Genomic DNA, 15,593 nt, shown 5'->3' with positions numbered 1-15,593 from the left:
CTGCTGAAAATTATGCTAAAGTTACATTGACAACACGACCAGCGTGAGTTAGGAAGCTATGGGGGCGAGCACACACAACCGCGTCACCTGCCGCTAGTGCCTGAATGATTTGTGAAGTTGGGTCATGTGCTGGAGCATCTGCTTGAAGGCCATCGAGTGCCCCGTTTTTCGTCATACTGCGGTGGTTTGCCGCGTGGTCGTAGTATATTTGCAGATTTTTTGTATGTCACGTTTTTATAGACTCATAAGTATATTTCTTGGTGTCCTTGTTTGTTGGGTTCTCATGATATTATGAATAAAATCGGGCCCCTCGGTCAACCCCCTTTCTTCTCGTTTATTACATAACGAGGGTCTCGAATCCGGCAATATTGATGCCTTCAGGTAGCATGCCCGAGTTCATTGACCAGTTACCTCCATCCAGAAAGATAACGTACCCCTGACGCCTGCGGCAGAAAGGATCTTCCACATCCGCCACGAAGGTTTGTGAGTGGTGGCGCCGGCTAACACTTCCAAGGTTAGTTCTTGTAGCAACATATAAATACCCAAGAAAGTGGCCGGGGAATTAGCGCCGCGGTAGCTCAGTTGGTTAGAGCTTCGCACGTGTAACGCGAAGACGTGGGATCGTTCCCCACCTTGGGCAAGTTGTTTTTTCCTCCACTTTCATTGCCGTTAATTCATCATTTGCATAATTCAATTAGTAAGTACAAGTCATTTCCATTATGCTTTTCTTGGTATCTTTGTTAGTTGGCTTCTTATACGTTGAATAAAATTCGGGCCCCTCGGTTAAGCCCCTTTCTTCAGCGCTTCTCCGTGTCACTTTGGTCCAAATTTCGCCATACGTACTTCCCCAAGAATAGAAAGCATGCTAGCTTTTGCCGGAGCTTCGTGGTCCTTAAAGGCTAACTGTAACAAAATTGTGGACCGCGCATGAATCTCCGCTTGAGATAGTTTAGACATACGGTAGTCTCTTCTGAAAATTGTACGCTTCAAATGCGAGTGGGCGCTTTACAAAACGTTTGCAAAAACCGGATGATTTTTATGCCGGAACTCAAAAATATGCCACGATTACCAGTCGCCGTAAGTGACGTACTTTGGAGACTGTAAAGAACGAGTGCCCGGGTGGTGTGCTGCTATTACTTGTATACTGTTCCCGTTTATCAGTGAACAGGTCCTACATGTCTGCTAGCCACCGAGTTAGTACAGTTTGCTAGCTGCTTCGTGCACTGTCCCAACGCCGTTGCGCACCCGAGATGTTCTTTTAATGCGAACTTTAGGTTAAGCCGGTTTTTCCTACCTGGTTGTTTACGTTCAACAAGCAGAGCCTCGATGCCTTCTGCCTCCGCTCGGAGAAGCGCGCATTCTTCATAGTATGTGCTAATTAATTATTAATAGGGAATTTAGCCTAAGTGCAATTTCGTTGTAGTTGGCCTTTAAACACTGATCGCATATTTTAAGGCGCACTTTTCTATGTATGGAAGAAATTCTTTTCGCATTACGAATGGATGGTTTGATGGTGGAGTTGCGTAGTGCCATACAAGAAACGATATATACACGAGTACTGCAGCAAGTAATGTCCGGGGCAAAACAATAAATCTCGTAACCTACCAACATCCCAGGCGGGTCTCATCCCTACAATGCGAGAGCTTTAGTATCAGCTTATGCAATTACTAGCCAGCAAAAGAAGCGTATCGTACGCATAACCATATCTCATTCAAACTTGGCCCTGTGCATAACGCAAATGACGAACCTTGCTGTAATTTTCACTTTTGCTGCGATAGAAATTATATGGACTCTCCAAGAGCATTTCTGCGATCACCGTCGCCTTGAAGTTCCGCATAAAGTCCAAGGGCGCTAAAGTAGTCGCCGCGCGCCGTATGCTGTATGTGCGAGTGGAAGCGCACGAGGGTGAGCCGGCAATCGCGGCTATATCTCGCGCACGCAAACGATGAAAGCGGGGAGGAAGCTCGCCGTCTTCCGTCGCGCGCAAAGCTCCGGGGGGAGGGTAGGGAGCAGGGGCGCGGTCTACTCTGGCAGGCCGCGCGCGCCCGGCCCAGCCGCTGTATCTTGAAAGCCAACTGCGACGGGGACAGTCTGTCACGCGTTGTGTTTCTGCAGCTTAGTTCGCGTTGATGCGAGATGCAGCACGAAGGTCAATTCCCTCGCTGCTGCTGTACCGCTTCCTCACTCCAGCGTTTCGACCGCGAGTTTCTGTGGACATCGAGGGAGATGTGTTCTTGTTCTCCTGTGCGCGCGTGATACCGTGCTTCCTAATTTAGTCGGCAATCAATTGCTTAAACGTTTTTATGGTCGATAAAGCTACTATCCTTACTTCGGATAGCTAGCTGTCTGTTAATTTGCTATCGCAATCGATGCTTCGCCTTTCGTGAGAAACTGCGACATTTTAAGGGTACGAGACCCCCGAAGAGGGCAACAGGAACAAAACGAAATCGCGAAACTCCGACGTGAGGTTAGGTTGTGGTAGTATGTTTTTTTTACTGTGAAACCTATCTAATTGCATCTCGTGTTTGTATTATCTAGTAGCTAAGAGCATCTTTATTTGGGATGCTCATCAAAACGAAGTCATATACTTTTTTTCTCACTAATGGCAAACGCTGCCACTCACTGTAACGTGGCCGCGCGGCTTGAACGCTAGCAATCTTCCCACCAATTAAGAATTACTGGTATCAAAATTCCATAGAGGGATTATGAGCCTAATCAGGTTGCTGTAGCAAACATTTGAACAGCTTTTACGTAGCCCAGGTCTTCAAGCTACATTGTAAACAAACAATCCTATCAAAATAAGAACAAATGCCGGCCTTGGCTGAGTACGTTCCCAGATAAGTGTGCTGATTAAGTAGAATACGGAAGGCCCCGAACAACATTTTTTCTGTCCTAATACGGCAGTCAGTACTATGCAGTGACAAATTGTAACCTTTATGAACGAGTAAAATGAAATATGCCTGCCTAAATCGTGGGATAAAATCGACCCGCTTGCTCTCGCCGCGGCGAAGCGATGTCCTGTGTTCCAACTTTTGATCCAAGAGGCATGTCGACGCCAGCACTTCCAGTGGTGGCCCTTGTGCTCAATATGCACATTTGTAATATGTTAACAAACATGAACAAATATATCACATTCGATTAAACACATACATGATGGAAAACTCGAAAATCTTGCAAAATTTGGGCGCCTAAACGGATGCGATTGTTTCATAAATGGTACAGTTATGAGAGGGCCCTGGTAGTGACAGCTAATTTAAGAGATGGAAGTAAATCTGTGTCATGGTCGCACGTTTATGTACATGTTTTTGTGATCGCCTTCTCACGTAAGGCATCTACACTTTGCGTAATATCAACATTTTACGATTGTTTTTTTTTGTTGTGCACATGCTCAATATTATCATTGTGTTGGTGTTTACAGCGTACTACTGTATGGTAAGCACTGGACATAGGAAGGAAACAATTACCTCATATCTGTAATTTTACAGTGCAGTGGCATCATAGGGAAAACGGGCGCCGTTACACCGACAATGCTACATAGGGCATGCTTTGAAGGCAGCGAGGCCATAGTGTGGATGATGGCCGAAACTGGAGCCAACGTTGAAGAAGTAGACGAAGATGGCGATAGGGCCCTGCACTATGCAACTTATGGGTAAGATACGTTTGCATTTGATAAGTCAGCTAAAAAAAACATCGAAAGAGTGTCTTATAGAAGTATGCAACTTTCAGGAGCTACGCGTCACGGACAGCAAGCATCTGCCAGTACACTTATTTCAACTGCGTACGGTTTACAGCCGTTTTGTGCCCTGCAGTTTACATTGCGGGGCAATAGGCATATTGTACTTATTTATAATCCTTCAGACGTTCTTGTTCCTTTCTTTAGCCTGTGTTTTTCCTCGGCCCACCGTATCACTTCGAGGTGCTCTGAAGCTCTCTTTGAACAGTGTATACGATAATGTTCCTAATCTGTACACATTGTTGCCACGAACATAAAAGCAGGCTTAGTCACTATGAAAGACACATGTGTCTTAGATACTATCTTAAGACACTGTTTAGGTATTTGCATTATGATAATTTGAGGCACGACTAAATATACAAAAATGTTGTGCGGCTTCTCTTTTATTTCTTCAAGTAAAGTAAGCATTAGTTTTCTTCGTCGAGCGAGAAGCACCTTTCTCATTGCTTAACAAGCACTTCTTAGACGTACGTTTTCTCTTAGCAAACACAGCTGCAACTTCCTCCGCGCCGATGCCCATCACTCTAATCAAGACAGGGCGTGCCAGGCGTTCGTTACTCATTGCAGACTGCGTGAATGTGATGGTTTGGCGCAGTGCAGAGAAGCTTAACGCCGCGTGTCCCACAGCCTAGACGCGCACGGGTGAAGGCGCGCCCATCAACGGAGCTGGCGGTTTCCACGGTCACAAAGTGGCCATCCACGCTAAAATGGGCAGCTACTACATTTAGTATGTATGTGAAGCACCACCGTCGCATTCGTTGTACAGGCACCAAAGAGGCATGGCAGAAGGGCAACCACATGCGTTCCATTGGTCACGCAGCGAATGACACCCCGTTTGGAGCAGTTAGGTGCGTCCTGTCCGCCACACGGACAGGACGCACCTGTCCTTCTTTTTGGTCTTCGGGTTGAGTCCAGTCTGACATCCATGCAAGCATTCCTTACGGCGACTTTTTTACTGGGCTTGCTTGCGGGTTTTGTTCACTAATCATTAAACATTTCTTATATATTCATAGCAAAAGAACAGTAACAGCTGTGAAGGATTGCATGCGTTTGTGTCCTGCCGTACGCTGGCGCTCCGGTCACAAGTTTTAAGGAGGAGAGAGAGAAAGCGGCAAGGAGGGAGGGAGGGAGGGTCAGGACATTCCCACATCGCACCTGGATCTGCGCAGCATGTTTGTGTTGCACTTTACGGTCGCGGATGCACTCACGGCTAAACACCTGCACAGGTACTCAGTAATAAATTTTGAAGCTGTAAAAGTAGACGCGAAACAATAGAGCGTTGTGTTTCTACACACTCCGCTCGACGCAGCAGTGGCCTGGCGGCAGAGCGTCCGCCTCGTATGCGGGTGAGGTATACCGAGCTCAAATCACGGTGCCGCCGGAGACACACTGGTTTTTTCTTATGGGTAGCCTTGTTCCCTGGCCTGGTGCTAGGCTCTCGTGGAGGTTCACATCTTGAAAGAGGGCCCAATAGATATTTCCTTGTTGTCTCTGGGCGCCTCTTGTCTGACCTCAGGTGGCCTTGTTGAAGAGCATCCGCCGCGGCTGTGGGAGGCAAGTGCTACTGCCGGATACCTACTGGCAAAACAGGTACAAACGCGCTCTCGGCCTGGTGTTCAGCCATTACGGGACCTCAATGCTTGGAAAGGAGTGCTTGTCCCTCACCTCAATAGGTGGATTTGGGGTGTGAAATGGGAAATGATCGTCATGGAGTGGCGCAATCCTCCCTTGTTGCTGACGATTGGTGCTACAGAAATATAGGGTGAAGGCCCCTTTTCCAAGCGTGTCGAAGAAAGCCGAACACTCCGCCGGGGTACACTGGTGCCCATTTGAACCAGTGGGTTCCCGGTGGCGGTGGGATTCGAACCCACAATCTATTACAGCCGAGGCCCCGCAGGGGTGTCTGCGTCAGCAGGTGTTTGGTGTGTTGCGACACCACGTACCCGAACGCACAAGGGTTAGACCCTCCCGCGTCTAACCGTGCGCGGCTTAGCTGTGCCCGGGCAAGAGGGTATCCTGGGGGTTGAGCTGATGCCGGTTGTTCGGGCCTTTGCGGCCCCTCAGTGGAGGCAGCACACCTCTTTGGCCTCTGCTTCACGTTGACGGCAACCCCGGACTGACCCATCCGGGGGAAAACGGTAGTTGCCGTTTCCTGTCCCCCTTTTCAATCTGCATATTTATCTTTTCCTTTCAATCTTTCGTGTCTTCTCCTCTATTCTATTTACTTCCGACTTTCCAGGCAGCGAGGATTAACCTTGTGTGGGTGGTCAACCTTTGGGCACTCCATATTGGATTATAGTAGCACCGTACATCCGGCGATGGCCTGTCTTACACGCAAAATTTGCTCCGTCCCCGTGTTGAGCTCGGCGATGGGCGGTTGGCGCTGCTGCCGAACTCATGATCCCTATAATATGGCTTCCGGTAAACCGCCTTTCCTTGATTGCCCACTAAAAATTGTTCGCACCAATGCAGCTCTCCAATTCTTTTTGAAAACCAATGAAGAACACTTCCCTAAGTACCACGTAATACACAGTGAAGGCAACATGAGCGTACGTAAATTCTCCCCTTTCATGGTGGCGAAATGCCTCGGAAACACGATAGGACCTGGCTACAAAACCACAAAGAAGGCCAATGGAGAACTGCTTCTCGAATTATAGGACAAAACACAATATGAGAAATTGAATGAATTGAAATGCATTGGTGATGTAGCAGGCACTGTGTCGGCACATCGAACCATGAACACGAGCTGTGGAGTAATCTCGGAAGACGACTTGGACCTTGGTGACCAAGAACTACTTGAAGGTTTTCGAGAGCAAAATGTCAAGTTAGAAAGAATCCTAATCCGCAGGAATATTGAACAACGTCGATCAAAGCCTATTGTACTAACCTTTGGTACTAGTGTACTCCCTAGTACACTAGATGCAGGCTACATGAAATTATCTGTGAGGCCGTGCATCCAAAATCCTTGACGGTGCTTTAAGTGCCAGATGTATGGGCATAAACCTCAGGCATGCCGAGGAAGGCAGACTTGCGCGAAATGCAGTTCGAATAATCATCCATCAGACGCTTGCGACTCATCTCCACATTGTGTGAACTGTGATGGAAACCATGGAGCCTACTCCAGGACTTGCCCTAAACGGAAGAAAGAAAAAGAAATCATTTCACTAAAGGTCAAAGAAAATATAACATTTCACGATGCAAGGATACGTCTTTCATACTTAGATCACACCAGCTTTTCCGAGGTGACGCGAAGGGCGGCAGCGTCACGATTGCCTCGGGAGTCTACCAAAGTCACTGATAGTGGTCTAGTAATCATTCCGTGCGCTCCCCTGGTGGCAGCAGCAAGTGCTTCTCCATCATCATCGAAAGTGGGCCTGCAGACCTCGGTTCTGCAGGTCCCTAAGCCAGACCGAACTCCACGGCCTGAGACGCGAGTTTCAGCGCCTAGTTCTCGATCCTCCAGCGCATTAGAGCAAGCTATGGGGTTCATCCAAGAATCCCGGCGACATCGACGCCAAAAGATCAGCGCTCTCAGAAGCGGGCTTAGAAGGATAAACTTCCTATAACTGCTCCGAGGACAGGACCGGTAATCTAAACGGTTACCTCCGAGGTCGGACACTGTCAGGGAACATCACCTACTTGCACGCAAAAAGTCACAAGATCTCTGGATTTCGAGTGCCTTCGATTGCCGATTACATAAACTGTACCCCATGCTACGGCTACAACTGCCATCTAGCCTTTCCTGCGGCGAAAGAACCTTGCTGTGCCGTTTGTGGCTGGGAGTGGCTTTCACAAACGCATACTTCCATCGCTTGGGAATGGCCAAGAGCCCGATGTGCGACTCCTGCGGGTGCGAGGAAGCCATCGAGCAGCTATTGTGTACCTGCCCTCGCTACGATGTACAGCGCCTCTCTCTGCGGGCAACATTACACCGACTGGATTCAAGACTATTCACCAAACTAAAGATACTCGGACCGTGGCCACACCCGTCACTGGTACGAAAAGCGATTCGTACTAGTGCAATACCTGAAGCGCACTTGATTAAGAGACCGTTTATAGTGTCCCTGTGTATAGTTTCTCTACCACACGCACTCAGTGCTTACTCTCTCCTTTTTCCTTTTTCTATACCCCTTCCCCTTAGTGTAGGGTAGCAAACCGAGTGCTCTTCTGGTTGACCTACCTGCTTTTCCTTTCCTTGCTTTCTCTCTCTCTCTCTTGCCATGTGCTTTTGAACACTGACAACAAAACTCTTCCTCAGTATGGCTACACAAATAATTCAGGGGAATGCCAGGGGCATATTTCACAATCTACATGATGTCAAAGATCTACTAAAGGAATATCCGCCACCACTGTTCTGTGTTCATGAAACACATTTAATGTCCGCACAGAAAAACTTCTTAAGACAGTACATAGTTTTCCGTAAAGATCGAAATAATGGTAAGTTTTCTTCAGGTTGTGTGGTAATTATAGCCCAGAAGTCAGTAGCATGCCGGCATGTATCGCTCCACGGTTCATTCGAGGCAGTGGCTGTTCGGGCTATATTGTTCAATCAACTTACAACTATTTGCTCCATATATATATCACCTGATGAACGCTTTGACACAGCATAATTTGAAAAGCTGATTGACCAGCTTCCTGAACCCTATATAGTAATCGAAGATATTGAGGCTCACAGCACATTCAGGGGTGACTCAATATGTGATGCGAGAGAACGGGCAAGAGAAAAGTTCCTTTTTTTCAGCTGGAGCCTGTCTGTTTAACAAGAGAGAGCCAACTTTTTTCAGGTCTGCACACAACACGTATTCATGCATAGATTCAGCCATAGGGTCAGCATGACTTCTTCCACACCTGGAATGGAGAATTATTAGTAATCCATATGGGTGCGATCACTTCGCAACACACCCACAAACAACAAAGTGGCACGATGGAGCAGCTTACCCGAAAAAATTGAGACTTCATAGTGAAGACTGGTCGAAATTTAGAAACCTATGTAAACTGTGCCGTGAAGATGTGGACCACCTAGGTGTAGAGGAACTGACTCTACATCATTGAACATATCCTCTGTTCTGCTCAAAATTGCATGCCTGAGTCCTGCACAGATAAAGTTAATCCAAAACCGTAGCGGAACAAACACTGTGAAACTGCAAAGAAACGCCAGAACAAAGCACGGAGCAGCTTTTCACGCTACCCAACAATAGAAAATCTCATCAATTTTAACCGGTGCAAAGCAAATGGCCGCCGTATCCACCGAATATCCAAAAGAGAAAGCTGGACACGTTACGTATCCTTAATAAACTCATACACAGATGTGAGCACAGTTTATAATAGAGTACGTAAACTAAAAGGACAACATCCAAATTCTTTTCCTCTCTTCACTGGATCTGGTGATACAATAGATCAAGCAAACACTCTTGGTGAGCACTTTGAGTGGGTATCAAGTTCAGAAAATCATTCGGAAAAGTTTTCACACCATAAAATAGTAGCTGAAAATATCCCTCTGCATCCAAACAAGTTCTCATCAGAAGGATACGACAAACCAATAACATCCCATGAGCTCAAGCTTGCCCTAGGCACTTGTGCAAGCTCGGCTCCAGGTTCTGACACAGTAACATATGAAATAATCAACAGTCGGCCTGGTGAGACCCTAAACTATATCCTAGGTCTTTACAATAAGATTTTTGCATCTGGTTACATGCCTTCATCTTGGAAAAAGGCAATAGTCCTGCCAACATTCAAACACGGCAAAGACCCTTCCTTAGTTAACAGTTACAGACCAATTGCACACACTAGCTGTTTACGTAAAGTATTTGAAAAAATGGTTAACCGTCGCCTTGTCTACTTTTTGTAATATAATGGTACATTGGGCCCTCACCAATGTGGCTTCCGAAGGGCGAGGTCCACAACCGATAATATTGTTCTCCTTGAGACATATATATGTGATCCATTTGTACACAGCCAATACTGTCTATCTCTATTCTTTGATCTTGAGAAGGCATATGATACTGCCTGGTGATACCGTATTCTGCAAGACCTGACGTCCTATGGAATTTATGGTAGTAAGCTGAAGATTTTGCAAAATTACCTCTCTGAAAGGAAGTTCCGCGTAAGAATTGCAAGTGTGTATCGCGCACTTTTGTTCAACAAAATGGTGTACCACAGAGAGGAATGCTAAGTTGTGCACATTTTCTTATTAAAATGAACTTTCTCCGCTATGTTATGCGGACGACATCCAAATCAGCTTTAAATCTTGCAACCTGTCCATATGTGAACGCCAGATACAGTTAAGTTTTAATCGGCTCACCAAATGGGCAGACGAAAACGGGTTCATATTCAGTGCAGAAAAGACTACCTGTGTGCTGTTTTCAAGACGAAGAGGGGTGTGTCTTGATCCGTGCATTACGATGAATGGGAGAAGCCTGGTAATAGAGAAGAGCAAAAATTTTTGGGTGTTATACCTACATGCAGCATATAAAATAGTTGAAGCTGAATGCCTTAAAACTATGAACCTTTTAAAGATTTTATCTCACCAGTCCTGGAGAACAATATGTATTGTCGCCTATCTCTTTTCAAAAGCCTTGTGTTGTCCCGCATAGACTATAGATGTATTGTTTACCAGTAATCCTCGAAGACAATACTTAAGCTACTCTATCCTGGCTATCACTTAGGTATCCGCCTAGTACTTGGTACCTTTCGTACGAGTCCTGTACAAAGTCTCTACGCAGAGTCGGATCAGGGACCACTGGATTATCAGCGTACATATCTTGACGTCACCTATGGAATAAGAACCATGTCGCTAAAACAACGTCCATGCAAAGCACTCATAAACGGTCAGTCCGCAAATCAGTTGTATTTAAAGCGGCCTTCAGACTCCCCACCGTAAAATCTGTTGCGGAAAAACTCACAATAGTTTTCACAGATCTGCAGGAAAGTGACTACATTGAACTCATCCCACCTTGGGAGCAATGTCCAGTCACCTTTGACTTGTCCTTTAGAGCGCTTAACAAAAAGAGTTGTACAAGTGCCCTCATCTAGCAACATTTTTGGCCCTTGAAGTAAAGATCTATGGCATCTTTAACTGATGCTTAAAAGTCTGCATCTTCGGTATCATGTGCAGCCCATGGCCCAAACTTCTCCAGCTCTAAAGCCTTGCATAACCATAACACCATCTTTACAGCAGAAGCGTACGGCATTCTGATCACTGTTGAGTGCATAGTCCAGCACAAGACACAGACCTCTGTAATATACACAGATTCTTAAAGCGTTGTGAAAGCCCTGTCCTGTGGCAAAGCAAGCCGAAACCCTGTATTAAACAAGCTCCTTAAACACATTCACGTAGCGTATAAGCTAAACCTTGCTCTTGTTGTATGCTGGGCGCCAGGCCACTCTTGAATCGCAGGCAATGAAATGGCGGACAAAAATGCTGGACAAGCGGCTTATCGGGATACAATTGATGTAAGCTGCGTACCTGGTGTAGACATGGAACCTGCGGTACGAAGGGCGCTCCGTAATCATTGGCAAGCTGAATGGGACAAGGAACGTGAAAATAAGCTGCGCCTGCTTAAACCGCGGTTAACCAAATCATTCGCACTGAAGCTTGATAGACTCACCGAAGTCACCCTGGCACGACTCAGAATAGGACACACTTATGGCACGCATAAATACCTCTTGACTGCAACTGACCCATCGACATACACACACTGCGGTGAGACCTTAACCGTCCTACATGTCCTCATTCTATAACCTGAACTTCATCTAGAGCGAGAGGCTCATTTTAGGGAACTCTACTCACACCATATACCCCCCATCCATAGATATTCTTGTCAGAGGATCCATTCTTTAACTTTAAGTCAGTGCTTAATTATCTTGCTAGGGTTAACTTTCTAGAAATCATCTCATTCGACCCTAACCGTCAGATTGTGCCTCACAAGTGAGATACAATCTGATGCACAAATATATATATGAGTTCTTGCACTTCTTGCTTAAGCAAGACTTGTACGGCAAGGGACTCGTACTATCCACAATAACCTAACGTGTGTGCCTGTAGCCAATGCATTTGATGCCTTATATTTATTTTAGTACTAATTTTAGAATTTATTCACCAATGCCTATACACCTATCTTGCGCATAGACCTCTATACAGCCTCTATTTTAATTCATAGTCTTAAACTCGCAATTTTGCTAAATCAAGACGCATGTCCTGGTGCTCTTTGGCCTTAGATGACCTCGCGCCAATGAAAATGCAATCATCGTCATCACCGCAGCCGAGACGGGCGCTCTACAACTAGGTCGCCGCTGTCGCAGGTCTCTTTCGCCGCGTGTATGCTGTTTGAAGTCATATTATCTAAAAGCACTGTTTTACCAGATTAATTGTACGGCAACCGCACAAATATTGGCCAAGCCATTGATCAGTATGAAGGACTTGCGTAGTTCGAGTCACAATGTACAGTAGGGCTGCTATTAGAATTGGCAGGCGTGCTGACTCTGACTCCAGCCATCGCTGAATATTTTCCATTTCAGGTTCATTTACGTTTTTCCTACTATCTTTATTATTCGCGGCCTTTGATGGAGTGACTGCGTTATTTACCTCTGTATAACTGCTTTAACATTATAACAGAGCATGCGCTGAATAGTTTCTGCTTTATTACTTGATGTTATGGAGGTTGGTCGTCATCGGCGAATTCTCCCCTATAACGCAATGTGTGCAGAGGGTCATTTATATGTTTATGTGGCTTCGAACAGTAGTGCTCATAAAAAATAGCTTTTTATTTCATTTTCTGCTTTTCGGCATACTTACACTTCTGCTTTTCGGCATACTTACACAGCTGGTTCTCGTCCATCTCCCCTATATCCGCTGTGTTGTTTCTTGTGCATAGTTTTAGGTTTAACACCTTTTCTTGTTACCTTATCAACGTGTTCAGTAATGTAATGTTGGTACCAGTCAGCTTCATGGCATATCTGCAAAATTTTTAAACTGTAAATCAGCGTTTGTTTAAAGTTGCTGCCTTTCTCTATTTTTTTTTTCAATACTTTCTCATAAGATTGCCGAAGGCGAGTTTGTTGCCAAATGCGGTCAATCACCAACATCTCCCTGACTGGTTAGTGATTATCTGGAGACTTCTAAAGAAAAGCAAAATGCTACTTATAATAGTCAGCATATACTGTGCTATATAAAAAAATTGCGCTATACATGGAACCGCGTCCCCATCTTCCGTGCTATATACGTATGCAATGATCTTACCAGTTGAGCTACGGCGACGGCTGCTCCCATGTCCATTCTTATCCATATGGATGTGTACAAGATCTGGATCTACTGGCCGTTGCCACTCGTACCACTCATGGTCATCGTGAAGGATCTGGCACCTTCTTTTGACTATTGACATAACGTAGTGCATAAACTTTTAGGAACAGGCAGCTGGACAATAAACCCTCGTATGCTGCATGATCGCATCAAATCTACCAGAATAGAGCCGCATGCTATAAAATGAACAAGGCAAATCGAAGTGCCCGGTTCTTGTTAGTCACGAAAATACGAAGCCAGCAAATACTGCAGTTGCGCATAATGTGCAAGCGCATTGCATGTAATGTGCAATACAATTCTTGTAGTGAACGTAGCTGTACATAATTTGGAACTGTGTTCATATGGCTGGAAAGATATCAATGATTTCAACGCGAAGTCGTAGCCGGCACAATACTCTCGCTGGTGCGCAATTGCAGCTGATGTTCTGCACACTTTTGTTAAAGATTCCCTTGAAAATTGTTACACTAATCACGGTTACACATTGTTATTTGCTGCCTGCTCTGAGGTACTTAGCTGACATGTCCCTCTAACGGTGCTGAAGTGTAACAACTTATTCACTTTCCGTAATTATCGTAACAAGGCACATTGACTCCCGCTGTGTGGTACAATCTTAAACAAAGTTGCACCCTTTGAGTCGTATCTTGCCACACAACAATAATCTTCATCTGTCTTGTCCGCAGTTCTTTTTTTAACGCTGCAAGCCGGGTACTTCCAAGTCACGGAAGACATGCGCGTTGTCAGCATGACAGAGCATTCTCGACAGGAAATAAGCGGGCGCGGCGTTTTAAGAAGGGAAACGAAAGCAAGGCAGATGACTATATTGTTGTGTGGCAAATATACACCCCAAAGGGCGTTAATTTGTGTAAGAGTGTATGCATTTTCCTTTGTCTTTTCTAGTGATAAACCGGACGTCATAGAACTGCTGCTGAATTTGGGCGCGGACATTAACGCAACCAATAAGAAAAAGTTTACAGCACTGCAAGTTGCAGTCAAAAAGAAACATGTCAACTGCGTTCGCATTCTGATCAACAAGTTTCCAGAACGTCTTGATGTCAACATTCAGGTAATGTACCTTTTGGCCAGATGTCTTCTAATTGCAGAACTGTTCATACATAGTGACCTCAACAGTCTATAGCATAGAAGCGTTATATATAGCATACAAGTCAGGAGTGCGGGTGGCCGGTTGCAAGGGTGATGTCGACCGTCGGAGAGGGGAGGGCGAGCGGCGGCGCCCTGGACGATAGTTGCGAGACGCTTCGGGAGGTGGAGAAAGTGAGCGTGGGGAGAGCCGGCGCTGGTGAGGACTCGGAGGAAGCAACGGGTCTCTCTTATAAATTTCGTAGCCACGGCGTTCGTCCTGTTGTCGTCTTCGGCAAAAACGCGAGATGTGCCCACGAATACCACAATAATAACAAATGGGGCGGGGCGTAAACCGGGTAGTGTAAAATGCTGTGGCAGGCTGACGGGGTGGTAGAGTCGCCAGATGGTTGGGGGCAGTAGCAGCAGCAGGAGGCGCTGTCCAAACGAACGCTGGTTGCATAGCTGCAACCTGAGCGTACGAGGTTGGTGGCGAAGGAGGGCCACAGCTCGGAGCGCAGGTCATGGAGGACAGCTTCTCTTTGATGATGTCGCGCAGGCCAGAAACCGAAGGCTGAGGCTGGAGAACGGGAGGACTCAGCAAGCCGCACGCTTGGAGCTCTTCGCGTATGAGAGTCCAAATCAGCATACGCAGGTCGGTATCCGACGAAGGAGGCGCGTCACCGGTGACAAGTTGTAAACGGATGGCCTGCAGTGCGTCCAGGTGTTGGCAAGTCGCGATCACATCGTTAACGGTATTTGGATTCTTGATCGCCAGTGCGTTGAACGCGACCTGGGCAATGCCCTTTAGTATATGACGTGCACGATCAGATTCCGCCATGGTGGCGTCAACACGGCGACAAAGGGCGAGGACGACCTCGATATAAGAGGTGTATGTTTCCCCGGGAAGTTGTGTGCGTCCATCAAGCCTTTTCTTGGCGACTTCAGAGCGGACGTTGGGAGCGGGGAGCGCCAAAAATCTGCCGAAGCTGGTGTTTGAATGCCGCCCAGTCAGTCAAGGTGCTCTCGTGGTTGAGAAACCAAGTCCTGGCAACGTCAGTGAGGTAGAATGCGACGTTGCGAAGCTTGTGCATATCATCCCAACGGTTAGACTCACTCACGCGGTCATAATTGTCCAGCCAGTCATCAACGTCGTCACTACAAAGGCCAGCGAACATTGTGGGATCGCGCTGTCACGTGCTGACGGTCCATGAAGGAATGGCCGGTGTGGCAGAGACGGTGACGCCGGAGGCTCCTGGGGGATCTTCTAGGGGCATCCTGGCAGAAAGGCGGAGCAAGCGGCGGCCTGAACGAAGCTCCAGGGAAACTCGAAGGTGTAGAGGACCGAGGGATCGAAAGCAGCCTCCACCACTTGCGAGACAGCTGTTCAGCCTCAACGGTTTATTTCACAGGTCGTGCGCTAAAGACAATGACCATGATGATGAATATATACAAATAAAGAAGATGAAGGGGTAAAATAATGCT

General features: G+C 46.5%; 1 protein-coding gene across 6 annotated transcripts in view; it reads left to right on the top strand.

Annotated features, from left to right (window-relative positions):
• Positions 1-15,593, top strand: part of LOC126544652 (E3 ubiquitin-protein ligase MIB2-like) — a 285,660-nt gene that overhangs the window by 234,209 nt on the left and 35,858 nt on the right. For all 6 annotated transcript variants that reach the window (XM_072287224.1, XM_072287223.1, XM_072287226.1 and 3 more), the window contains exons 12-13: positions 3,486-3,649; positions 13,929-14,094. In XM_072287224.1, coding sequence (XP_072143325.1) covers positions 3,486-3,649; positions 13,929-14,094 — 330 coding nt within the window. The remainder of the gene's footprint in view (positions 1-3,485; positions 3,650-13,928; positions 14,095-15,593) is intronic.

Source organism: Dermacentor andersoni, chromosome 3 (assembly GCF_023375885.2).
Source record: "Dermacentor andersoni chromosome 3, qqDerAnde1_hic_scaffold, whole genome shotgun sequence".
Taxonomy (NCBI): Eukaryota; Metazoa; Arthropoda; class Arachnida; order Ixodida; family Ixodidae; genus Dermacentor; species Dermacentor andersoni.
The sequence above is the reverse complement of the archived record's forward strand: the minus strand, read 5'-3'. Positions and strand labels throughout refer to the sequence as shown.